At 38.2% G+C, this 17,942-nt stretch overlaps 1 protein-coding gene across 10 annotated transcripts in view; it reads right to left on the minus strand.

The window, feature by feature from the left end:
• rimbp2a (RIMS binding protein 2a) overlaps positions 1–17,942 on the minus strand; it is a 65,112-nt gene that overhangs the window by 18,674 nt on the left and 28,496 nt on the right. For 7 of the 10 annotated variants that reach the window (XM_020609795.1, XM_020609793.1, XM_020609794.1 and 4 more), the window contains exons 4-8: positions 10,347–10,436; positions 6,421–6,543; positions 3,348–3,452; positions 2,004–2,054; positions 39–243 (exon numbers count right to left, since the gene is read on the minus strand). In XM_020609795.1, the coding sequence (XP_020465451.1) occupies positions 39–243; positions 2,004–2,054; positions 3,348–3,452; positions 6,421–6,543; positions 10,347–10,436 (574 nt within the window). Of the gene's footprint in view, positions 1–38; positions 244–1,476; positions 1,647–2,003; positions 2,055–3,347; positions 3,453–4,469; positions 4,555–6,420; positions 6,544–10,346; positions 10,437–17,942 lie in introns of those variants that run through there. The other 3 variants (XM_020609796.1, XM_020609799.1, XM_020609797.1) reach the window with 3 other exon arrangements.

Below are 17,942 nucleotides of genomic sequence, written 5' to 3' on the forward strand. Positions count from 1 at the left end.
AAACAAAGTTTGGTTCTATGGTCTGATTACTGACCCACCTGTCTCTGAAAGGGCTCTGAATCCAGAGATGACTTGTAGGAGTTTCCTGTCTGGTGAGAGGGAGATCTGGGTTGTGGAGGTGGGTTTAATTTTACAGATGTCCACAGTATCTGACTGCAAATGGAAATTCAGCAGCTCTTTGGACAGCTGGTGAAAGTGTTCACTCTGTGACCTGCATTTGTGCTCCAGGCCACAACTCTTGACCTTTGATACACAATATAAAGAGCAGATGGAGGTGGGAATGGTCATGAAGAGGCAGTGGAGGAAAAAAAAACAAGAGATAGCAGAAGATAAGAAGTGAAATATGAGGGAAGATTCACTCTAACTCACAAAAGCATGGGCTGTACTTTATATATCTAACAGTACAGATAGTCATCTGAAGAATAATCAGTGTTATCTGTTGATGCTGACTGAACATGGAACCAATTACACAGCCATCTTTAAGTTTAAAGCACAATGTTTCTTTGAACCCACTGCCATCTAATCAAAGTACATGGATGTGTAGAGTCAACTGCACTGCTATTGATGCTAATCAGGGAGGAAAATATATACCTGAAACATTCTGTCTTTTTTCTTCTGTCCAGACAAAAAGTAGGGACACAGAAAAAAGTAAAGAAAGAAGTAAAATGAAAAGAATAAAAAACCTACTGAATATAAAAGCAAACAAGCTTTTTTTAACTAATGAAGAGGAAAGGTAATGTAAACCAACAATATATTTATCAATGCAGAAAAAATATACAAAAGAAACAATACAGCAAAAACAACTAAAAACAAAAGACTTAACAACCAAAAAGGAAAAAAGATTAATGACTGTGGTTTCACAGAAAAGAGGTTGGTTTGTTTATTCTAGTTCAAATGTGTGGTTGCTAATTAGTGTACAAAAACAGGCCTGTGAAAGACTATAAATTATCTAAATGGATTTGTAAGGAGAACCAACCGACAGTGGAGTTAGTTTCTCTGACCAAATTTCTGATGTTTGTCTGAGCTTGCTCAGTAAAATCATATTAGTGCTGTTGCCTCAGATGGATAATAACACAACCTCACTTGAACTACATCAATATAGCCTACATTTTCTTGTCATGACAAAAAAGGTTTTAGAATGAAATGAGAAAAGTAATTTTAAGTGGATGAGCCAAAAACTTAAAGACAGTGATGAAACACAGCAGGTCAATGATTAAAGCATAGGAACATTTTTAAAAGAATTCAAGGTCAGCTTGGGCAGTGGATTAATGGGATGTGTGAGTCTGCAGCTGTGATAAAGTTGGGAGTAATAGTTTACACCACAACAGCAGTAGGAAGCATGACAGAAGCCATGAGGCAGCAGTTAAAGTTTCTGACATTGTTCCTAACAAGTCCTGCTAACAATGTCCATCTGTTTGTCCAGTTTAACCAAGACAGTTTCTTTCTTGCACAACATTAAATGATGTACACACTCACCATCCACACCCATGTTCCACTTCACAATAAATGAGACTAGTTCACTCTTGATAATGCTCAAAGATTTAGACGTGGCTTTTGCAGCCGTGTTCTAACTTATGCCTTGTCACACATTTATGTAGATCTACACAGAGCTCACTGGACGTCATGGGTTGGTTTTCATTCTGATATACAAACCTGTGGGACCTTAAATAAACAGATGCACGGCTGTCTAAACATGCCCAATAAATTCAATTTACCACAGCTGGACTCCAGTCTAGTCCTAGACACAGCTCAAGGATAATTACAGCAAACAGGATACACCTGGCCACAGTCTGGAGTGTCGCAGCAAATAGCCAGAATGCTTTTGAAAATGACAGATATCAGTTGTTGATTTGTGATTTAACATCTATCCAATACTACATGAAACATCCTGAGGATTTTTTGCTTTATTTTATTAGCTTAAAACAGACAGGCAATCTATATTTAACACAGGTCAGACTGAGGAAAAGCTGGATACAGATGTTTGTTTGTTCATGTCACAGTACCTCTAACAGGCGTATTGCTTCCTCATGCTCCTGGTCAGTTTGAACCCGAGCCTGCAGAGAACACACAGAAACACAGCGTGACAGCTGACACTGTGATCACAGTCCATGAGGCAGCATAGACAGCACACAGCTGATGTACTGTCAACACAATTCCCACACAGAGTCTCACTGGCTGATCGCAGCACTGGTACTTAAAGTGATGCCTATTCATGATGGCACAGCTCTGATGAACACTCACTGATTTATTTTGGAGAATATTGGTGTTTAAATAGTGGCTGTTAAATGAAACAAAAGCACAGTTTTAACATTAAAAACCTCCGTGTAGTTGTATAAATCACTTAGGCTCTGGTTGGACATAATTTGGACTGTTTTTCTATTACAAAGGTCACGCCATGTTGAATGTTGGGACGGGGGCGGCATTTTCAGAGGTACGCACTGTATTTTCTTGTATCTGTTCTTGTTTTGGCTAAAAAGTTGTTTAAATCCTTTAGATCTCACTTTACTGTCTGTGGTAATTCAGCATGGATAACCTCAGCTGAATGTAGCTAACTCATAGTGGACCTAGACAAGAGTGACATACTAAAATAAATGACTCTGCACCCTGATCTCAGCTCTCGGTTCATGAACTGACGCCAGCTAGCAGCTGTCGGCACGTAACACAAAGGCTGCAGATGAACCAATTTCTGTCCTGTTTGGGTTTGAAAGCAGGCGGCACTGTACTCTCTCAAGTCTGAGCTCTTCTGGCACTTAAGGTGAGTATGTGTATTTAAGACATGATACAGTAAAAATATATACACTTGTAATTTTAAATAACCAGCACTCAGTAATTTGAGCAACCAAGCCTCAGCCAGACTTGATAAAAAGTAAGATATATAATTTAATGTCTTCAATATTTGGAGTATCAAAAGAACTCATAATACAAGTCCAGGTGTTTCTTGTGATATTTGAAATTCTATTTGACTACTTTCTCAGCAGAGGGAGAACATCTGACACCAAAAAAGTTATGTCAGCACACTGACAGATGTTCCCAAGGTGTGTGAATCTATTAAAGACTACCAAGGCAACATTTTCAGCAGAGAGCTCATACCATCAGTATGAAAAGTGTTGCAGCTAAACTGCATTCCTAAAAATATCTGCAAAATTTAAGAATGGTTTCCGGAATCACTATATTTTCTGATACAGTGGTAGTGATTCAGTAATTTAGCAAAAACTAGCTTCTGACATCAATGAAACTAAGTGAGGAGCTCTGACATGAAGTCGCCGTTCTGACGGTTGTGTCAGACGTATAAACATTAAGCTGTCAATGACTCATTTGCTATTTCTGCCTTTTTCATATGGCCGTACCTTTTGCAGTTGATTGAGCCCCTTCTGCTTGGTGTGAAGGGCCACCAAGGCTTGCTCATGCTCTATTTGCAGCTGCTGCTTCAGCTTTACAGCCTCATGCATATGCTGGGGAAAACAGATAAGAAAGGCAGGGAGAGATGTGCAAAATACAGTTACTGAAGGATGTTATTTGGAGATGATTTCTTTCTTGATTGTGACAGATACAGTAGTTTGTTATCTAAATACTGCACTGAGAGAAGGATGTGCCCTGCAGTAGGCTGGCTCCCACACTGGCAAGGTGCCTTTGAGGAAATTGAACCCTACCTACCTGAATGCAATTAGCTTCAGGCAGTTCTACATATCCTGACATGATAAAAATGCACAGGTTGTGATATCAAAATTGTCAAAATAAGACCAAAAGCAATAGCCTGGTTAGATCAGCTGAATTAAAACAAACTAAAAACATTAAGTATTCACAGCAAAGCAATGAATGAGGGAAACTGTGATATTATGAAATGTTCACATTATTTTTGGAGCTTAAAAATTACATGAAACAAATTATGCTACTGTCATGTACAGTAAGTATAAAGAAGTTAACATTTTAAACAGGGAGCTAGTTGTGTCCCTGCTTTTCAGTCTCTGTGTTAACTGTCTGCAGGCTGCAGCCTCAAAATGGCTTACAAAGAGTGGTATCAATCATTTAATCTAACTCTCGGCAAGAAAGCAAAAACGTATTTCCCAAAACATCAGACTATTGGTTTAAATTTACATTTTACAGCATCAGGCTGCGTTCGCTGAAGCAAAGTAAGGATGAAGAGCATTAACCTATAGCCTACAGTATGAGCCTTTTATGTAATTTGTAATGCATATCCATCACATTCAGACTAGTATATACTGCAAACTAACTCAGATGCCACTGTCAGACAAGCTCACCCACACTGATGCCAAATCTACACTTTTCCAATAGACTATACAATATCTATCCATGAAGTTGCAACCAGTTGCCACATCTCACAGAAGCAGAGTTAAGGCCACGCATGTTTTTGCGAGCTTAAGAAGAAAAGACAGCTTAAAAAACTCTGACATTCATCATTTTCTCTCTATGGCCTCTCTCCCTTGGAAAACAAATTAAAGCCTCTTTACCTCCCAGAGTGGCTTTGAGGTTTCTTGAGGAGGCAGCCACTGCTCTGTAGAGATGGTTTAAGCTGCAGAGGACTGGGCTGGCTGAGGAGCTGTCACTGGAGTCTTAGTGAAAATGATTTTTCAAAGCGGGGGGGGTTAACATGTTAAAACAATAACAGACCTAAGACTTGGCACCAAAGCAGCTGCATGTCAAGTGTCTTGTTCACTTATTCAATTTCTAAGTCAGATGTTTTCAGTCTGTCACCGCATTCAAACCAACAACCTTCCTTTTACAAGCCTCCTGCTCTGGCACTTACTGCCAAACTTTCTTATCACACAAGACTCAAAGAAAGTTGAGATGCAACACAAAGTGGTGAAAAAGGAAGGTATTTGTCATACACAACACTGTAAAGACACACCTGAAGCTTACTGCCTAGCAAAGCTGGAGACTTAACTTCTGGTTACACATTACGGATAAAAATACATTTTTGTGATTTACTTCTGTTGAAACTTAAACATACTATTCTATGTGAAACAATAGATATTAATGGCTTGTTATTGTAGTGTTTTCCTGCCTCCACGTTACATGGATTGCCCTCTTCACTGACAAGTGAAACAGACCGCTTTATTCAAAGGCCACTATGATTGTTTTGTGTGTTGCCCTTTATAACTTCTGCTATGAAAGAAAAGCTCAGAATAAGATGTCTGACTAGTGTCGTAATTCCCCAACAACATTATAATAATCCTTTTTTTACCAGATTATATAACTTTAAAACTAACACTGACTCCTAAAAAAAATCATCTTTTTCTGTTTTTTTCATTTTGTCCTTCCTCCACCCACATCACCCCTTTTCATCTTCTCCAAATACCATGTCTTCATAATCAATACAAAATGTGAATGTCACAAACTTTTCTTTGCTGCATTAGGGAGCAGGTCAGTTTTTCTCTCTCAAATATTCTGACAAACAGACAATCAATAGCAGAGGAGAGGAGCTGAGGGTATGTAATGAGAGTGCTTCTCACAGTGCAGTGAGATTGTGTCTGATTACTATTGGTTGACCACAACACTTTGAAAAAGAGACTCTCCACGAAACCAATAACACCTCACTTCATACACTGTATCACTTTCCTTCTATACTTTCTTAGAAAACAAACACCTTGTAGATGGGAATATTTCCAAGAGAGGCGGTGGAAATCTGGTCCAAATTTGATGGATGGTGCAAAGCCACATGAACCACTGAAGTCAACAGCAAATTAATGGAGAAATTGGACAAATGCAGTGAGCTGAACGGTATGTAAATGAAAAAGTGGACAGACAGAGTTAGTGGTCACATACAGAATTGTATTTCTCAGAGGAAAGATCTGGGTGAAATTATCCTAGATGCATCAATTCCTGAATTAATCCATAATCTAGTAAACTGCTGAAGGAATCTAAATCTCACTTCTGTGGAAACTGTGGGTAGAGAATGAAAATGTATGCATTGAGAGACAGATATAAAAATGGCAAATCGTTTAACCCAACCATCATGAAATAACAAAAACTTTTCTTCAGGTATGTTATTTGCTAAAACTCTGCATTGAAACACTTACTGACATGATTTCTGAGTTCTCTGTCAACACTCCAAATTGCTTTTTGACATTAAGTTATCTGCAGCTGGCCATGTGATCTTTTTTTTATTTTTACTCCAGTCTTTGCCAGATAATAATATCTACCACAGCACTGTGATTCAGGAGAAAGACTGAAAGTTGACATTTAGTGAGAGATCACAAAACAGGATTTTCCTAAATTTACATAAAGTTATTAAAGGATTGAGGAAGAAGACAGTGAAGAGATGAATGAAATTAAATTGAAATTGAATTAAAGTTTGTTCCAGGTTCTTATCTTCCCCTCTATATTAAAAGGATAATATAAGTGATATTTCTTTTTAAGGGTACATGGGATAAAAAATGCAAAAATGGAGGGATGCCTCACCTTCAGAACCTGTTCCAGGTTCTCCACTTTATCCTGGAGTTGGCTCCTCTGCTGCTGGGCCACGTCTCTCTCCTGGTTCACTACAGCAAAGGTCTGTCTCAGCTGTTCATAGTCTGATTGCACCTAGGTCCAGGTACAAGGGAGGAAGGGATAAGTCAAAGAAAAGAGCAAGGGGAGGTTAAAAGGACTGATAACAAAATGGACATAAAAGACAGTTAGAGACGTTAAAGACGTTAAAGTCAGTGCACATGCACACACACACGGTATTTACATTAACATCTGTACTTATTATTTGGGTCTCATTTATTTTTGAGGGCAATTTTAAAAGTGAGTGAGCAGGAGCTTATGAAACCAACCTTTTCCCAAATAAGCTCATGAGCAAAGGTTAAACACTGATAACTTTAATGCTGGTGCCTCAGTAGAATTCACAATTATAATTTAAAATTAGAGCCTTGCCTGAAACACTGAAGAAGCACGAGTTCCCTCATCTGTCTGTAATCTCACTTGAGCTCGTGGCTGGTGGTGGTGGTGGTGGTGTTGTTGTTGTTGGTGGTGGTGTTGTTGTAATTAAGCATGTGTTAATGCAAAATCAGAAGTTTGCTGTTGTACTTGATGTAGGAGGAACCAGGGCTTGATCATTTTACATAAGGACTGCAGTTCATCATTATTTTCATTATGAATGAGTCTGATAATTATTTGATCAATTGATTAATTCATTATTTGGTTTCTAAACATTTAGACAATGAAAAATTACAAAATGAAACTTTCACTTGTGCTTGTTTAAATTAACCAATAGCTGAAATGTGTTATAATAAATACAATTAAAACCTTAAATTTAGTAAAACAAAATGCAACAACTCTCCATAGCTGGAACTATGAAATCTTTTGTATTTTTGAAAGGAAAAGGACAATTGATGAAAATTTTTTTTTTTTTGCCAGTTGACACTTTATTTTGTTTGAAGTTTGTTCTGTAGCAAAGCTTTATCTTTTAGTAAGATATACATATATTTTTGTGCCAAATGTTTAATCAATAAAGTAGCTAAAGCTGTAAAATAATTAATTTTTTTTAAAAACATCCTATAACACTGCATCACTTTTTACATAATGACTGCACGCTGTCTATGCAGAATTTTAGACTGAAAAATAACCAGTTATCAGCTTCTCCAAATAGTAGTGGTGTAAAATGAAGTACAAATGGCCTTAAAGGTTAATAAATGGACATTTTTACTTAAAAATGGTATTCAAACAAATATACTGAGCACCCGTCCGTGACCAAGAAGAAGAAGAGGAAGACCAGGAGAAGATGCTAAAGGAATTTTCTGATGCAGTAACCTCAAAAGCCAAACTCAGGTCATTGCTTTCCTACAGCTGCAGTCCTGCCTCCACAACCTGTTAACAGGTTCCTGTGAAGGCCACATCCTTCTGGTGTCAAGCCCCATCACTACCTGACCAGCTAAAATTAGGCCCAAGGCCATTGTAAAACCTGGGAACGGCAATGACAAGGTTACTTTGATCAGATTCCTGAAAATCAATGTGCCTACTTTGCTGACCCTAAAGTACAACTTGGCAAGTATCTAAAGCCACCGACCAGTTTTTTGCTCAAACAAGAGTGACAGAGGTGCTGTACCTCTGATAGAGGTGGAGTGAGGTGTCTCAGTGTACGACTTTTAACTCTATCTGTTGCAGCACTGACCAACAGGATCTTAATCCTCCAGTACACATAGCCCGGAGCTCAAAAATCCAAAGTACAAAGGAATAGGCCATTGAAAGTCTGAACTAGGGGCCAAAAGTCAAAAGTCAAATGGTAATCCATAAGGGGGTTTAGGCTTGGAGACACATTGTGGCCCCATCATCAGTGTAATGAGACTATAAGTAATGTGAATGTTCAGAAGTACAGCACTAAGTGTTTTAATGTCTACTAAGTATGAATGTGGGGTTTGTTGTGCTGTGTCTAGTTTAGGGAAACAGCAGTTTTTCTGGATGTAAAGAAGATGAGCTACAGTTAGAGGGCAGTAAACCTGACGTTAATGGTCGACTGACATTTTACATCTGATACACACACACACACGCATGCGCGTCAATATATTTACAAGCTCATTTAAGAACAACAAATATATATAAAAAAAGTTGCCAGTGATGGGGCAGCTCTGACACAGAGGGGTAATGTTTATTTAGTGTTTAAAAATTATCATCATCATAATCTTTTGTGAACTTGTTCGCTTCTCGGTCCTTCATAAATTACATGAATCCAAGTCGAACAAAGTTCTTTGTGTTTTTCAAGAGGTTGGAGACTGATCTGTTTTTACTGCAACTATAAAAGGTGATTTTTTTGATAGTGAAGATGTAGAGGTCAAGGTCAAAGTGTTTATTTATGTAACCTCAGAGGTGTTTCTAACGTTTAGTCTACCCTCACTGATATAACGCCTTCCAGCGTAACACAGTACCAGGCCCATTGCGTGTCTTGCTCATGCCTAAGACAAGATCTCCACCCAGCAGCCCCCCCAACACACACACACACACACACACAAAAGCACCTTAATATCTTCTTTGTTCTACTTGAAGCATTTCGGAATGTGCCCATTATTCAGAGTAAAACAAGCATGCAATTTTTATGAGGTTTGTTCCCGCAGTAGGCCTACATTTTACATTTAAGAATAAAGGCTGCTTTTTTGGCTGAAGGGTTGAATGGGAGTTCGCAGTCTGACGAGAAATTCATCAGCACACTTTCCATGTAGCCTTGATGAGATAAAGCTTGCTGACGTGAGCATTCTGCATCTCGTTTCTTCATCAGTCAGAGGCCTAGAGCTAAGCCGGTTCCTCTAAAAGTGACCTGATAGGACCGAGCCGACTCATCCCTTAGCTATACACCCATCTTCTCATTAATTAACAAAACAGATGAGTGCACAATAGATACACTCGCTTACTCAAAGTCCACAAAACTAGACTGCTGCAGAGGAAATGAGTTCTTTCATACAGAAGAATTTATGACTGGAGCCGGAAGCTTCAATATCTTCTGAACTATATTCCAATAATTATTCTTTTCAAGCAGACTAATAACAGCAGCAACACATTTTATTTGTAGACTGCTTTTCTAGATATTCAAAGAATCTTTATATTGATAAATGCTATGTTTATGAGGCTTAAAATATTAATTTTCTTTTGAAACTGTCACAAAAAAATCTTATATTAATTCTCTTGAATGCTCAAGATTCCCCAACAAAAGGGACACTTATTTTCTCTCATTGCCTTCTCTAATTATATCACCACTGCCTTGTTTCTCGTCTCTTAGTTTCACACTCGTACATTGTTTTTCTTTTTCCACTTTAATTCTCTCATTCTCTCTTTGCAAAGTCCAACTCATTTTGCCTGCGTCTTTGTCTTGACTGCCCTTACAAGCCAGTCACGCTCATTCACTTTTGCCCTGCTTTCTTTTTATCTCTGTGCCCACCTTGTCAGTGCACAGATGGCATCTTTTTGTGTGGCACGGTGGAGCAAAAGATCTGAGTCCCTGGACATGTGTCAAATCTGTTCCTTCTGTGAAAATCGCTATTAGCACCAGAGAAGCTAATGGCCTAGCATCACAGATGGTCACTGTCTCTTTGTGAATGTTTATGTATAGCAGATGTGGAGTGTGAGAATCAGACTGACACGGCGAGGAAAAAGGAAAAGGAGCAATGACATGTAGGTTTGTATGTGATACTTCTTTAATGGCATGCCAAACAACATGTCAGACGTTAGAGATTTAACCTAAACATTATTCTAAGCATAAAGAGGTAAAAGAAATATGAAAAGGCAACACATAACATATGATGATGATAACATCCAATGCCAATAGTACTGCATAATAAATACATTTTACTCTTGATCATTGACTAGTCAACAACTAATATTCATTGTGTGTTTGTCCTTGTGTGTGAATGACTTACCTGGTCATATTTGGATGCCTTCAGGTGGTGGCTGATCAACTCAAGGTCCAGATTATTTTTGTCCTGCAAAGCAGCAGAGAGCTTTGCTCTCTGAAGAAGAGGAGAGAGAAACAAAAGACAGTTTGGTGTGTTGTTAGATTGTGATAAGTTATCCTTCTCATTGCAAACACCTTTATGCCTAACTGCATCATGTATGCCAACCACATAATGTAACTCAATCTTAAAATTATTATACGTGACAGACGAAAGACAAGTTTGTGCCATTCCCTGGCTTTGTCTGTATGTGTGTGAGTGAGTGAGTGAGTGAGTGAGTGAGACTAAGATTTTTTTTAAGATGCTGTCTTGAGGACAAAACAAACAGCTGCACACTGTCACCCTCCATTTGGTATGTGGCACCAGGAATAGAGCAAGAGAGCTGGAAAAGAGGGAGCACAGGAAAGAAAGGGATGAGGAGACAGTGATGGAGGAAAGTGGGAAGGAGGGATAGTGGTAGAATGAAACAAGCTGAGAGAAGGATGAAATAAAGAAGCACCAGTGGAATGCTAAATAAGCAAATGAGTGCATAAGCTCAGTAAAACCCAATGAGTTCAAGATTAGATTAAGTTGCACACCACATAACAGGACTGAAAAGAGGTGTGCACTTCCTGTCTGGACATTTCACTACCCAGATTCAGATGCTGTCATGCCATGGGTACTGCAGGTACTCAAGCATTACATAATTGTGTCAGACTCAAACTAGGGCAAAGCTCTCCCCCTATCACAGCTCTGAGCTTTCAAGAGTGATTTCACTGTGAATGGTCATATCTTGGCACATACTGTAATACCACTTTATGCTGATGCACTGAATTTATACTGCCAGCCTCTGACTATATGTTGATCAAGTCATTTGTAATAGCCTTTTCTTTCTTCAACTTTGTATTTGAACAAAGGCCAGTCTACAGTCAGTCACAGTTTTTATTTTCCTCATAAGTCTAGCAAGGATAAGATGGAGGCTGGGTTTTTGTTCCATGTCTCTTTGATCTTAAAATTTTGCCACCGATTACAAATAAGTAGATTTCAGTCAACTCTGAAAAAGTATGCACTTCAATTATGTTTAAAGTATGTGTAGATCTTAAAGACTGAAAGGTGAAAATATAGTCCTGATTGACTGCATCACAATCTGATTGGCAAAAGTCATCTTCTAGTTACAGTATGTGCAAAAGAAACAACTGTGCAGCTCAAAGGTTTAAGATCAAACGTATTAGGTCAAATCAAGGAACTCAATAAACCCTAGTCAATAGGAGGAGAGAGAAACAGGCAAAGTGAAGGGCCAGCAAGCTTCATCCATCTCTGTGTGCAGGCAGAAAGACAGACAGGACTGTTTGAGGATGACACAATCAAACCAAGACGCAGATAGAGAGCAGACAAGGACAGGAAGATAAAGCGACTGCTGAGTGAGTTCAGTTGCTGCTCTTATTGTGTAACACCGTCGTCACATCACATCACAGACTACAGAGCAGTCCATGGACTAAGCCACACCTAGTTACAATAGCAGCCACAAATACGGCTGCCTTTGACTGTTAATTATGAAGAGCTGGCACATCATGAGGTGTCATCTGCAGCAGCTCTCCGTACTGACACCCCAGTACACAAGCTTATAGTTTACATCCTACAGAATCAAGGTGAGGGCCAGTTGCAGTTTGGTCGAGACTGACCATAGCATGATAACAAAAAAAGAAACAAAAAAAGAAACACATACAAAACAATGACCTTTCAAAGGATTCTTTTTATAAGCCTCAGGAATAATGTCTGCTCCACTTCCTCCCACTCCCAGTGAATCACACATTCACAGCTCTGCTTAACACTCCACAACATCTTGTAAACACAGTGCTATACTGCAAAGCCGAGGGACAAGCACACATATTTCTGTGCCAATTAAAGCCTTCGACATGAACAAATAAACAGAGAAATTACATTTGAAGCTATCAAGGATATGATAATTAGGGCTTCTCTTAAAAAAACTTAACAGGGAATTAACAGCACTTCCCAAAGACATCTGTGCAGAACTATGTTTGAGTGAAAATGTGCCATGAGTGTGTGTATGTGTGAAACTGTGCGTGGTTGTGAAATCTGAGATACATGAAGGCAGAGTAAATAGGCGAGGAAACCCTCAGCACCACTAATACCTAATTCTATCTGACAACTTCTTTCTTCCCTCCTCTTCTGTCTTTTTCTCCATTTATCATTATCTCCCCCACAACCACATGCACTTTCCCTTCCATCACCACCATGACTATACAACTGCAAAGCAGTAATTCTAGTTATAATATGGCTTTTGTATAAATTAAATCAACCAACCAAGAAGTCTTGATAGGCTGATTTAGTTACTTTGGGGCAGCCCAGCTGTTTTTCCCATGCTTCCAGTTTCTAATGCTACAATAAACGAACTATTGTCTGGGCATCTGATCAAATCACAGCCGTCATTATGCACATGCTGTAAATGTCTCTGTTCTTTATAGATGAGCTTTGGTGTCAATGTATAATTCTTTGAAACCATATGTTGTGGTAGTTTAAAGCATTATAACAGCTTGATGCCTCATTACATTGTTTGTACTGTATGTACTATGCATCTTCTCGCTGTGTCTTAAAACAGTGAATGTTTTTGTTTTAATCATCTGTGCACTTTAGGAAGGTTTACTTCAAAAAAGCAGTGTGACAGAAAGAGCCTCTGTTCTCCATAATGATGCAAACTACAACGTTACAGCTAGTTGAGTGTATATTATAATAGTATTGTGATCAGGCCTTGTCAAAACATGAGCAAGAAGTTTCTCTGATTTAGCCAGCAACATGGTAGTATATAAAAATGTTTGTGTGGTTCCAGCTGTTTACCCACTGGGGTGTGATTACCGGATGACAAGGAGTTGCACCTGCTTGAAAGTAAATGGGAAAAAAAATTGTATGTACTGAGATTCATGTATTGATACTGATCCAAACGGGATAAATTACAAATGAGAAGAGTCTCAAATTTTAATTTAAATTTACCTCTATAATCACAGTTTGTTTTTGTCAGTAAAGGCTTTAAATCCTGAACATGCTGGATTTTACTGCTTGGTGCTTCAAATTTATTTAAGGACATGTTCTTCCAAACTGTGCATATGACGCATTAGTAAAACACTTATATTGTTTTTTTATGAAAATGTATTGTAATATGCAGAAGGTTCCTTTTCCAACCCAACAGACGAGTACATGGAGAGGAAGTTGGATTTTATTGGATCTTAATTTACAAATACACATTTTAAAATGTATAGCGATATATTATTTGAGTAAAGACAGCAGTAGCTGCTTCAAATATAATGGAGAATAGATGAAGAATGAACTCATGTGTGCATTTCTACAATAGCTACCGGTGACATTAAATGGATTTGCTGTGGGCAGAGGATTGCTACTGTTCCCCCTCAACTCCCAGGGGGACTGTCGTTAATCAGATGTCACAGTGGAAACACTTTGTTCTACTTAACTGGGGGAGGAAAGAAGCTGACAACATCTGCCGTCTTCAGTGTGAGCACCAGTAAAGTCTCAGACAGAGATGGACCATGTTTCCATTAATTAATGGCAAAAAAGGGTTATAGACTTGATACAGAAACAAATCAGTTCTGTACCATGTTGAATTTTGTTGCATTTGGTCATCATAATCTGTTTTCTCAACAGTAACTTCATGCGAAAGTTAACTTTCAGTAGTTCATGATGAAAGTTTACAAGAGATTAGACAAATGGAGTAATGTAGATCCAAGTAGAGCCCTAACTTGTAACAAAAAGTACAAAGATATGCATGCAGGTGCAACTAGTCCACCAACTGATACAACTTTTCCCTCTCATACAACCCATAGGAGCATCTCCTTTGTCCATTCCCTGTGTGTGTTAATGGCTTGCCCAGCCAGTATATATGTTCCCTCATTTGTGCCATTTGGTTTTTGTTTGAAGTACTGTGTAGTTTAGTTTGCTGTATTTTGAGTTTCCTTATCTTTTGTTGACCTCTTTTAGGGACCCAGTTTATTTGATATTGATGTTGTTTGTACTTTTTCTTTATTTTTGGGTGAATAAAAAAACCCTTTTTTTTTTTTTTACTTAAAAGCTGTGTCCTCTGCCTTACTGTTCAGTCCCTGACAGCATGACTCAAGAGACCAGTTAAATCTGAACTTTTATTATAGCGATTTTCAGAAAGTGCAAAGCAAGTCTGTGGACAGAGTAGTGCATGAAGGTGTTGCAGTGATCAGGTTTCTCCAACAGAGGGTGCTCCAAAAAGCTGTCTGTCCTAGAGATGGATGGTGAGTGTGAACCACTTGCAACAAGGAAAAAACTGTGGCAATATGTCTCAAATACTCAAACGTAGACTTGCTGGTTTTGCAGGTGAATGGTGCAAGAGACAAAACACAGGGGCGGAGCGGTGGGTAAGATGGTGGCTTACAGAGAAGAGACCATTGAAGTAAGTTGACTGTAGGTAAGACAGCTTCACCATGTAGGTGGAGAATGGACTGAACAGATAAGCAGACGGGTGAGTTTGATGTGACAGTTCTTACAGGAACAAACAAATAACACTCAGGAGAGGATATGACAGGTAAGCTGGATGTACTACTCAGATCAAGTGACAACCCAGCACTGACTGATTGGGTGGAGCAAGTTAAATAGGCAGAGGTAGCAGGTGAAAGTAATCAGAACTCAGACAAAGATGAAAGCTGGGTCAAGAGAGTGAACCATCAACAGCAAAGGTAGCAGAGTTCTGTCATCATGGAATCTGTCATAAACATGCCGCTACAATTATGAGACTGCCATCATTTCATTACATTTAAGCATATAAAAACACTTCTCTTGGTTAGGTGAAAAACACACATTACACAACATCGCTCCCTTGGGGGAAAAGTCTCGTGTTTTATGTACCATGCCAACTTTGTCCTACAGCCGACTTTGTGACTCTATATAGTGTCACCTAACATCCTCCTTATCATAATTACTACCGTTGCTAAAGGCCACCAAACTATAATACATAACTTTTGATCATAATAACCTGGGTTTTTTCCATGCACTAAATGGGCTAAAACATAAAAAACAATATGACTGTTGCTGTAAAACAGACTGTAATGTACTAAGTGGAATACCATATCCAATTCCACTATGTGAAATACTATATGCAATATTTGAAATTCACTAACTTATCTATTATCTTATTTTGGCATTCACATTTTAATACTATGTTATTCTTATGTATCATTATTTTTAGACTAGGTGTTCTTTTTCTGGCTTTTAACTCTTTACTTGACTCCAAGAGAGCCTGGCACAAAAATCCCTATATGCCTAAACTGTCTGTTTATGCATAAATGGCAAATAAAAATCTTGAACCTTAATGCACTGATATGAGGACTCACTTTAAAAGCAGCTCTACACTGGCACTGTACATCCCCACTTAGGAAATTGGTTATGAAAATGAAGAACACTTTGGAGATTTATTGTGTCTAGCATAAGCATAAGAGATGATGTATAATATGGAGTTTGTCCTCTGAAATGCTTAGGTGCTAGGTGTTTGCCTTTTCATAAGAGAATGTGTGACTTCAATCCTACAGATCTTCAGCCAAACATCAGCTTCCTTGGCAGACTGTTAGTGAGTCTCAAGAACATGTTGTTTATAGTTCTGTTAATACTGTGCATTACTTCTGGTTAACAACGCAGGCACGACAGTGACCAACTGCTTTAAAATAGCTACTGTGTGATTCACTAACAAATAGTGGTACTGTGTACTTTAGCCTTTAAGCCATGCTCATGTGATTTGGATCTCAACCTTTTGCATTCCTCATCTTTTCTTCGCTCTTACTGTGAAGAGCAGTTCATGGTAATTGTTGCCATAATGTCACCAATTGATAATTTATTAACATGCTATTAAAATATTCCCTTTTATATGTCAGATTCAAAGCATTATCAGCTGACATTCCTCTAACCTACGCCACTAATGTCTCTCTCTCTACAGGCGCCTCATTCATAAAACATAAATGAGGCACTAATCTGGTTCTGATGGTGTGTGTGTGTGTGTGTGGTTATATGTACATGTGTAAGCACACAAACATACAGTATGTCATAGCCATAATACCTACGAGGCCATTTTTAGGTTGTGTAAACTGTAAATGCAGATAGCAGTGGGCAATGTCAACGCAGTGTCATGTGAGATGAGGTGTGTGTGTGTGTATGTATGCTTTAAAGAACTTGCATCTCTAGACATATTCTAGCCTAAAGCTCTTGTGAAATTGTAGTGTTCCAGACCTTTCTCAAAAATCTATAAAAATCATTCATGTAGCAAGACTTACCTCATATAATAAACACACTATTACTACTGTAGGTTCCTGAGATGTGTAATAATTGGATGGAACCCCCTGTTGGTAGTGCACATGTAAATAAAGATTTGAAAATGTCAGAATATGAAATACACGACTAAGGTGAATCAAATGGAGCTGAAGTGAAACCCATCCTACATAGTCACAGATATTAATATTAACAAACCCAAAAGACTCCACGTCAGTTCAGCAAGGCAGAGAGAATTTTATACACGTCTAAAATCTTGTAAAAGGGAAGGAATCAGAGTCTTTTGTGCTTTGTAAAAGACCTTCAAAGATCCAAATCTCTGCACAGCAGCAGAGCCTTCTGGGTTACCTAGAGTAGTTTAGATTTATGCTCACCTCTTCTTTTGAGCAAAATTCTAACATAACATAAGATAGTGTCTTGTGACATTGTTTGTGTGTGTCCACACATAAAAATACCCCACTGCTCGTCTCCCACAGGGCAGGATACATTTCAGTAGTTTATGAAGGGACAAGACAGAGGCCGGCACTACTGTCTCACATAACACATGTTTTCTTTCGCCTCACTCTTTGAACTCCTCTGGGTTTTGGACCATTTGTCAGACAAAACAATAATTCTGGAAACTTGTAGTAAGCACTGTTCACTACACAATGTGCTGACTTTTTTTTTAAATTAACAATGAACAGAGTATTCATAAAGAAAATGGAATTATTCAGAAATAATGAAAATCATGAATAGCTGCAAGATAATAGTCTGTGCATTAACACCAATCTTACAAATTCATTGTATGTTATACTGTGTGAGATGGGTCAATAAACTGTTATTTTCTTCTGTAAAAGTTTAGCCAAATGACAAAAACATTTTGTCCATAAAGAGCTGACACATTTATTTATTTATTCTTTCAAGCATGTAAAGACAGTTGATATGTCAACACACATAATTTTACACATATCCAACAAATGCTAATCCAATATCAATTTGCTTATACCTAGTACATGCTTGAATGGAGTAGGAAGAAGTCAGACTTATCCAGTCCTACCCCCTGACATCATCTTACCATCATTGGTTTACAAGCAGTATCTCTACATAAATAATTATCTTCTACACCACACAAGTAATATACTAAAGAATTATTACAGAGTATTAACATTCATACACCACACCCACAATGTTCCATCTAATTAATCATTAAGCCTGTTCTTGCATATATCTTGATTCACACATACCTTTATATTTATGTTTAAACTCATCAATTCTATTACTATTTTTTATGTC

The sequence above is a fragment of the Monopterus albus genome, unplaced genomic scaffold, assembly GCF_001952655.1.
Source record: "Monopterus albus unplaced genomic scaffold, M_albus_1.0 scaffold102.1, whole genome shotgun sequence".
In the NCBI taxonomy this organism is placed as follows: Eukaryota; Metazoa; Chordata; class Actinopteri; order Synbranchiformes; family Synbranchidae; genus Monopterus; species Monopterus albus.